Below are 10,219 nucleotides of genomic sequence, written 5' to 3'. Positions count from 1 at the left end.
AGATATTCTTTATCAAAGTTTAGACTCTGCCACGCCCCTAAAACAGCTCATTCAAACACGCCCCCACATGTCTACGTCATTATGTGGAAATATTTGCATAATGCCGTCCAAATGTTCACACAACGAAAGAAAGTGTGGTTTCAGTAACTGCAGTTAGTGTTGAAGCAATCATGTCAGGGAGATGCTGTCTGTATCTAGACGAAAGCAAAAGCGATTTATTTGGTCTTCCAAAAGTAGATGCATTTAGGAATCTTTAAGATTACCAACAACAGAACAGCCAACCGTTTTGTGAACTTAGGAGAGGAGGTACTTCTGACTTTGTGTTTCTGAATCAGCTACTGTATGTTTTATTATTATTTAAATTATTTGCTATTGAATGTTCAGAGTTGTGTGCGTGTGTGTGTGTGTGTGTGTGTGTGTGTCTGTGTGTCTGTGAGAGAGAGAGAGAGAGAAAGAGAGGGTCACACAGTGGAGTCAGCTGTCTTAACCGTCTGCAGCTTGTGTACCGCAAACACATAGGAGCTTCAACACTGTGTCTGTCACGTGACTCTGTTCCTCTTTTGGGCTTGAATTGATGGTAAAACTAAGGACATTGTTAACTATCTTTACATTTATTTTGAAATATGAAGCTTGCAATTATGGAAAGGCCGTTACATTTCCGACGAGTGCTTGGAACGTTCAGCCAATCACAAAGCACTAGGTCAGTAGGCCGATCAGAGCAGACTGTGCTTGTTGCAGCCCACTTCTCACAAGGTAAAGATGACGGAGATATGCAACTTGGGCTAGTTGCATATCTCCGCCATCTTGGATTTCCGGTCTTGCGAGTGTGTGCACAGATATTTCCGGTTAAGCTAAACTCCAATGCAGAGAAGCAGAGAAATCCAAATCTAATCTAACCTAATCTATTATTACTACACTATACATGTTAATTCAAAGTGAAAGTAAATTTGCATGGAGCTTTTAAGCAATTTAAAAGAGAAAGAAAGCAGGAAAAAGATGTAACGCCCTGCCCTCATGACGATACCCATATTACAGGTTTATTCAGATGTCAATTAACCTGTGGGAAAATTTCCTCACACACATACACACACACTTTTGTTTTTGTGAAAAGTGGGTTCATCCCATAGATGTAATGGTTTTTATACTGTACAAACTGTATATTCTATGGCCCTACACCAAACCTACACCTAACCCTAACCCTCATAGGAAACTTTGTGCATTTTTACTTTCTCAAAAAAAAAAAAAAAACTCATTCTGTATGATTTATAAGCGTTTTGAAAAATGGGGACATGGGTTATGTCCTCATAAGTCACACTCTCCTTGTAATACCTGTGTCATACCCATGTCATTATACAGAGTTGTGTCCTGATATGACACAAAAACAAGAGCACACACACACACACACGCACACACACACACACACACACACAGACACACACACACACAGACACACACACACACACACAGACACACACACACACACACACACACACACACACACACACACACACACACACACACACACACACACACACACACACACACACACACACACACACACACACACACACATATATATATATATGTGTACACCATGTTTACACCAGTGAGAGCTTCTTTTCATCTTTGTATGATATGAAATGTTGTGCTGAAGATGTGTTTTTTACTTGTTTGTGTGTGTGTGTGGGTGTTCTGCAGGAAGCTGCTATGGCTAAACTGGGTGCATCTGAGGCTGCTACGTTTGTCTCTTCATTACCAGGTAGACATGCAGTGTTTTGAATGGTAGATATTTTATTTCTAAAACCCATCATACTGTAGCTGCACTAACATGATTGTTTTGTTGAAATGTGAAGGCAATCCAGGTGCTGGGTTACATCACAGACATGCCTGCTGAGAGACACTACCATGACGCCCGCATCTCAGGCATCTATGAAAGCACCAGCGAGATTCAGAGATTAGTCATCGCCAACAACATTCTCAAAGAATATCAACAGTAGGAGAGCTGATGTTCATGTCAACTCGCTCTGTGAAGACACCTGGATTAGCTGATCTGGTCAGTCACAGATCTCAGGACTGTGTTACTGTGACTGGCCACAGAAGATGTATTAACGGTCCTCTATCAGAGATTGAGTGTTTGAAGTGCATTTCCTCATCTGTGCCACAAGAGTGCAGCAGATATTCTGGATCGTTTGACTTGGCCTCATAAGAGGGCGCTGTCTGTTAGGACTCCTTCTCACTGGGTATTTAAATGCATATCCCATTGTACATAGTGAATTGTTATGCATTTTAAAATAAATAATGATATCAAATTGTAATACTATGATTTATTTAAAGTTGTTATATTGAAACATCTTGCTGTAATTCTAAGATTCCTCTGCAGCAAATGTTCTGATGATATAATTTGGTTTTAATCTTGGTTAGAGGAAAATTGTTCATGGAACACAGTTTAAGGAACTGCTTACATGCACTGGGTCAGGTTCCAGTTTTTTTTTTTTTTTTTTGTGTGAGAATATGATGCAAACTTAAATAATACACTGCTGAAATTATGAACAAATTTAAATGGGTTTAAACGGGTTCCGTCTGTTTTGAGATCACGAGTGAAAATGCTTCTGTTTGGTCTAATTTAATACAAAATGCATTAACAGCATACAAATGTGTGAAAATGTAACAAAAAAAAAAAAAAGTTTGATTAGTGACCTAGAAAAAGAATATAAAATATTTCTTAAATAGTTATCATATTCTATCAATATCACATTTTCAATATCATATTTACAGGTTTAGGAGAAAACATTTAATGGTCCTAAGAATAAAATAATAACTGTTTATTTTACTTAAATAATCAGTGTTTAATGCATTTGTTAGTGCATGTTCTTCCTGAGCTTGTGGGGAAATAAGTGCTTGACCAGATTTGACTTCAGTCCCACGTGCAGCTGGTCTAATCTATCGGCCACATCAGGGGAGAAGAGGCGCCATCATTTCTCGTGTGCCGTTTCTGTCATTACAGAGCGTGTGAGCTTTTTCCGCAGGACTCAGAACTGGGTCAAAAGCCGTATTTCTGAGACCTGAAACAATGCTGATGAGGATAAAGGTCACCGCTCTGACTTTTGATGTCCTAGCTTTAACAATGCCTAAGATCATACTTTGGTATGAAAATTAATTTAAAATAAATAAATAAATAAATAAATTGTAATCAGTGCAAGTTAAGGTTCCCCCCAAAATGAATAAAAAATTTGCTGCTTAAACATACAGCTTTTCACTTCACAAGATGTATATGAATTGATGAATTGAAGTCATGTGGATCATTGTGATGTTTTTATCAGCTGTTTGAACTCTCATTTCTGACGGCACCCATTCACTGCAGAGCATCCACTGGTGAGCAAGTGATGTACTGTAATGTTAAATTTCTCCAAATCTGTTCTGATGAACTATATTGGGCGACCTGAGGGTGAGTACATTTGGATGAATTCTTCCTTTAACCTGCATTGGTTAAAGTGGGCACCAAAACACACACACACACACACACACACACACACAATAAAAAATATATATTAATGTCGTTGCATTAGATTATTTTGAAAAAGATTGCAAAGACAACTTTTCAAAGCAAACCATTTCACAAAAGGAAAACTAATAATGCATTTTTATTATTATACTTCATATTAGTTTTTTAAGTTTATTGTCAACATATATTAGTAATTTAGGGAGTCATTTACTATATTTATTCAGTTCAACTGTAAAAACAAGCAGTTAATGTTGGCTCATTTTAGAAAGAAATCAATAATGCTGTTTTTTTTTTTTTTTTACAGTTCTTTTATTATTAAAGTGTAAAGTTCAGACACAAAAGAGACGTGCATCATTTGTGTACCATCAAAATTATGCAACAGGACACCGGATTATTACCAACAAACTTTTAATTTATTACTTTGAATATGCACAGATTTACTGAAAAGTAGATTCATACAACTATGTACAATCAGGAGGTTTAGATGATCAAAACTGCAGCGTGGAGTCTAAAGGCAGAACAAGAGGCATTATTCAGTGTCTTATTGAAGCACAGAGCATCAGTTAATGCACTCTCATAAAGCGGAACAAGAACAAGAAATGTAGACATTCCCATCTCCCCCTTAAGCCAGAGAGATTAAAATCAAACACAAACAAGTGAGCCGCTGACCCTAATATCATCGGTTAAGACAAAGATACCCGTCTAATACATCTAATACATTATTATGTATTATTATGACATACTGTTAAAGGAGCTAATATCCTACATAGTTTATACATAGATACAGTCAAAGTTTATAGATTCTGTCAATTGATTATCTGAATGTTTGCTAAGCTTGGTACAAGACCTGATGCATTTAAGTGGGAAGCTGAATGCAGTCTGGCAATTTTTCATCATTTAAGCTATTTTAAATTATTTTTTCTTTTTTTTAGTAAATACGCACTTTTAATGAATGTGCAATATTTGTACTTTTCATATTTACATTTTCATATAAATTCGAACCTACTAGTCCATGGTTGAACACTGAGGCTCACACGTAGTTTCGTTTATCATAGTCCCCATTAACTGATGCACTTTTTATAGGTGGAGGTACATATTTGAGAGGATATGAGGTTTTCTCATCATGTGGACGAGAGAAACAAAGAATCACTCCTCCGACCAGAAGCATGGAAGATGCTGCCCATCCGATGTAGAGCGCAGCTCCAATTTCTCTCTTCTTTGAATAAGGCACTTGAGGGTCGTAGAAGTCTGAGATGATGTTATTGGCCATCCAGCACAGAGGCACTAGCACAAACAAGCCTGCGATGATGTATATCACCCCTCCGACGTTGACTACTTTGGCTTTGATGGACTGCTTAGTGATGCAGTTGGTGCACTGAGCGCCGGCGATGGTTATCATCAGAGCCAGGACCCCCAAAACCGCTGAGATGACCGTCAGAGCCCGAGCAGTCTGGAGGTCAGTGGTCAGTGCAAGGACGGAGTCGTGCATTTTACACTGCATCTGACCCGTGCTCTGTACCACGCAGGACATCCACAGCCCGTCCCAGATGTTTTGTGCCACCACGATGTTGCCCTCGATGAAGGCGGACACTTTCCACATGGGCAGCCCGCAAGCCACCATCACCAAAAGGGTCCCGGTGACGCTCAAGCCAAGTCCAATAATCTCCAGACATGCAGAAATCATCTTGGCAAAGTTTTTTGCTCTTTCTCTCAGTTTACAAAGATCCTTTGATTTGCTCAAAGCAGGTGTTTAGAGCAGAAGTATCTCTTCATTGCTCGGCAGTGTTGTAGAATGAGATGCAGTGGAAGTTTTCAGCCGTTGTGTGCAGGGAGGATGCTGTTATAGTTCACGCATGACAAAGAGGAGTGGCTCCAGCAAATCAGAGCACAGTGCATCTCCCGACAGCCAATCAGAAGGGAGAGGCACTAGATAAAACTGGATAAGGCCAAACTGCCTACTTCATTCACTCTGGGTTTTCAAAAGTAACGGTAGAAGCAACATACTGGAAGTGCGACTTCCTTGTCTTCCTGCCTGGTATTCTTTAGGAAGAAAAGCATCCTTTACACAAGGGGGGCAGGTTTCAGTAAATATTAACAGAATATTTTAGAATATTGAGTTATTTTTAAATACAGTTATTTTTTTTTACAGTTATTACTTTTAAAAGTATGTTTACCAAGTTAATTAACCTTTTTTTCATTTAGCTGTTTTAAATTGAATAACAATAAAAAGTTCATTGCAACTGTTAAGAACATATTTCATATGTTCATACACATATTTTACTTTTTTTTTCTTACGACTGACTTTTAAAATTAAAAGACTCTAATTTTTCAAATTAGAATTAGAGTTAGGATATCTGAAGTCTATCTGAAAATAATCAGAAGATATAAACTCAAAATTTTCAGAAAAAAAACGAAACAAAACAAAGCAATATATAAAGTCACATTTAACTATTTAAGTTTTTATTCCGTGGCAATTTATTTATTTATTTTTTGATTTATGAGATATAAACTGTGAGAAAACAATCCACAGTTACCTTTGAAAAAATAAAAAATAAAATAAAAAGAATTACAGAAACCAGTTAAATTCAAGAAAAAATGTGACCAACCAATAATAATCAATGATTCAAACAATGCCATTTATATGCCATTTATAGTAAATTAAAAAACACGCAATTTTATTGCATTTAGCATGATGCGTTTCTTTACTTTATGCTGCTTTATTATTAATGAATCCTTTAATGTAAACTTGCGTGATTCGGGTTCATCTATGTGCAGCCTGGCGTGTCATGTGTACAGTCATAACGTATGCTTTGTTGCTTCCTCTGCTAAAGCATGCCGAGGAGTGGAAGAGGAAAAACAGGAAGGGGGTGACCTGTCTCATATTTGTGATTGTGAACGTGCAGCTGCAGAGAAAATGACGGAAGACAATCACGGGACCACCTTAGATACCAAAGACTCCAGAGCCAAACAGATTTTGTTTTGTTCTTGTCTAACTTAACAATGACTTCAAAATGAAGAACAGAAAGTGCAAAGACAATTTCATACATTTAATTTAACACTTAATTTTTTATTTTTATTGATGCTTCTCAATCAGAGAGGTAAATAAAAAAAAAACAGAATAGAACAGCAATTTTATTAACAAAGATCAAAAGTAAATTAGTCAAAAATTCTTATTTTCTTACTTCTTCCTTCCTTTATTTTTTTTATGAGACAAGAAGGGTTGCCAAGTAGTGTGAAATTTTTCTATACTACCAAGTATTGTAAATCTGATCTTTTCTTTCTGATTAAGCTGCATCAGGTTGTGCATCCAATGAAAGTAGCTGGGTGGGGAAGGATTTTTCCAGTTCAGTAATATAAGACTTTTAGCAAATATCAAGCAGAAGCCGAGCGCATTTGACTGTGAGGGAGACAAGGAAACTTTTGTGGGGCTGAGTCCATATAATGATACTAGAGGTCATGGTTCAAGATCTAAAATAAAACATTCAGAAATTGACTGAAAAAGTGAGGTCAATGCTGGGCAAATCCAAAAAGGATGATTAAAAGTAGTTGGAGACTGTTGACACCGAACCCAAAACCAGGGTTCATTCTAAACAATTTGGCCTTTGTCCAATACACTCTATGTATCATTTTGAACTGAATAAGATAAAGATGAGAACAAATAGAGGTGTGTGTACATGACAGTGGGTTGTGAAAACATGATTAAGATCTGATTCCTGAATAAAGATAATAATTTTTGGGAAGACAACTGGAATACTTTGAAACAGGAAAATACATTTAGGAAGGTATAAAATATTGGGGGTCTGATACAATATTACTTTCATGGGTTTGGATTTGGATGATAAAAGTTTTTGCAGGTTTAAGTCTAAGTTGTAGCGTCAGTGCTTTACTTGATTTATCACCAGACTCATAATAATGGTGTCGTGATTTAAGCAGAAGTAGGGTGGTGGAAAGAAGGTTATATTCAGAGTTGAGTGTTGTGCAGAAATTTGGTCTAGTTTACCAATTTGTTCAGAAAGCTTTTACAACTTCTTAATTTAAGAAGAATGAGAAATTATTTTTCCACATAAATTAATTTTTATTTTAACATTAGCATTAGCAGTCTGTTTGTTCCCCTTATCATCAGCCAGCATTTGTGCAATGTTTTGTTCCAATTTTTTATTAGTTTAACTTATTAGATTACAGTTAAATGAACAGTGCTTTCTCACACAAAGCGGTTTTCCCAGAAGTGACAATTTCCAGTGTTAAACTGTCCATTTACTGGACGTCCCAGAGACTTAATTCCATGTAAAGTGTATTAATTTAAAAGTGTACTATCAGTAGGTCATCCAGTTTTCCAAATTGTGGTTAAAATGCTGAGCAACACATTCGGTGGCACCTTGCAGCGGCACTAACCATGAATCAAACTGAAGCAGGAAAATCTCTGTTGATTCAGGCTGCTGTTCCTCAAGAGGGTCAGGGTAAAATTTTTTTTTTTGTATGTTTTTTTAAGAATTGTCCACTGGAAGCTTCTTTGGGGAACCAAAATTGGTTATTCTATGGCATTGCTGTGAAAAAAATCTTTATTGTTAAGACTGTAAGATCAATTTTATGATTATGTTTAAAATATTATGTACATTACAACAATGACTTGTAAACATTTCTAAGTATATGTTAAAATCAAATAAAAACTTCCTATATCAACAAGCTGAAGACAAATGCACGGTTTCAGTTCTTAATATCAGCTTTTATCCCAACCTCCTTGCTGTTTTGGTGATACATAGACCTGTGTACTGACATTTTGCCTTTAAAAAAAAACAGGATGCCAGTAATTGTATACAATGATGACAGAGACAGGCGCTGTCATTGGCTGATTCATGTTTTCTTACTTTATGTGTTTACTGTAAAGTAAACATAGCATGATGATCACAAGATAGACCACACCAAACCGCTAACGTTTACTACTTGTAACTATTTTATTACTCATTGCAGTGGGAACATTTACCCCCTAGAAACCCAAATGCAATCTATGAAGTCTTCTTATTTAGTGTGGCGTAGATAAGAACTGCTACCTTGTGACCTAAATTGATCGGAAGGGATCTGATAAGAAAATGACCACAGGGAAACAAAAGTGTTTTTTTGTTTTTTTGATAACGGAGTAATAGAAACACACATTAAAACAGGGTCAGCTAATAATTGTGCTTTTCTGCAATCAGCCCCTCATACGCATGGAAATATAATTAGAAAGAACACAAACAAAGCTGTGTTAATCAAAGGCTGACCTCATATCATGTTCATGCACTAGCCACGGACTTCCCAGCATTCCATCGAGGCGTTATGTTTTCTCACATTTAGCGAGAATCTCGACAGACACCTACACCAGAAGCGCACAAAAAACGCTGATGTGCATGTTTTCTGCAGATGTTTCCTCTAGTCTGAGCGGTACACAGAAGCCATGCCAGGTGTCTGGGATCAAACACGTATCCAGTGGGCCTCATCAGTAACATCAGTCAGGATGTGAGCACAGAAACAAAGCGTCAAGTCCTGCTTCTTTGGCAGCAGTCGCAGCAGCTGAAGCTCGGCCCGTGGGTGATGAACAGTGAGGCTGAGGTGAGCCACATGGGGACAGATGGAGTTGTATGGTGCGGAAATCCTGTCCTGTCTTATTATTTCCCTCAAGACTATTGTTCTAGCATAATGGCGATTCCAACTATGCAATCAACCATTCGTTTTCATATTATCAGATTTTCTTCAAAAATGCTCATGATTGCTTGCAACTGGTTTTACTTATGCTTAATTATTAGTATTTATTATATAAGACCTGAATCAGACAAAAAAGAAAAAAAAAAAGAAAAAGGATTTACATTGAAAAGGGACTCAAAATATAAAAATGTATGCATATAGCAGACGCCTTTATCCAAAGGGATAATTGAACCGGGGAATCGGACCCCCAACCTTGCGCTTGATATGGCAATGCTCTACCAATTGAGCTACAGGAACACTATATCATACTATATAATACCTATGTTAAAACAGTGTTTCGGACTGACTTTAAACTTGACCATTTCTGCCACATAAGAAATAATGCTTTGGTAAATCACAATTATGAGATAAAAAGTCTTGATTATGACTTTTAAATTATGACTTAAATTATGACGTACTAAATTAAAATTGACACAAAAGGTCATACATATAAGACAATTATTTAGAAATTAGATAGAAATTTTGACTTTTATAAACTGAATTTATGACATACTAAGTCAAAATTATGACGTCATAATTATGAGATAAAAAAATTGACTTTAAGTCATAATTATGACCTTTAAAGCCATAACATCAACTTAGTACATTATCAACTTGTTTGATTTTAGTCTCAAAATTATGACTTTTTGCCATAATTCCAATTTATTTCAAACTTATGACTTGGCATGTTATAATTCTACAAATTATTACAATTTAGCATGCCATAATAAAAACATTTCAAGTCATAATTATGACTTACCAAAGCATGATTTGGAATGAAATGGGCTTCCATATATAACAGCTCACATAGCCTACAGTATTTGAGAAACTTTATTGATTGTGAATTTCTTTTTGTATTTTCGCGTTTGCCACAAATCTCAGCTGTAAGCATGACATCATCTGTAACATGGTGATGTCACTGGTCAGTTTGGAGTAGATTTTATGGAGTCTGAAGTGCAGCAGGACTGACATAACAGAAAAGTTTTCTTAAAAAATGAC

General features: G+C 36.5%; 1 protein-coding gene across 1 annotated transcript; it reads right to left on the bottom strand.

Annotated features, from left to right (window-relative positions):
• Positions 1–4,381: 4,381 nt before the first annotated feature.
• Positions 4,382–5,332, bottom strand: LOC128020759 (claudin-5-like). Its single transcript, XM_052607402.1, has one exon. The coding sequence runs from the start codon at positions 5,184–5,186 to the stop codon at positions 4,533–4,535; it is 654 nt and encodes a 217-aa protein (XP_052463362.1). The 5' UTR covers positions 5,187–5,332; the 3' UTR covers positions 4,382–4,532.
• Positions 5,333–10,219: the final 4,887 nt, after the last annotated feature.

The sequence above is a fragment of the Carassius gibelio genome, chromosome A10, assembly GCF_023724105.1.
Source record: "Carassius gibelio isolate Cgi1373 ecotype wild population from Czech Republic chromosome A10, carGib1.2-hapl.c, whole genome shotgun sequence".
In the NCBI taxonomy this organism is placed as follows: Eukaryota; Metazoa; Chordata; class Actinopteri; order Cypriniformes; family Cyprinidae; genus Carassius; species Carassius gibelio.
This window is presented reverse-complemented; position numbering and strand designations above follow the sequence as displayed.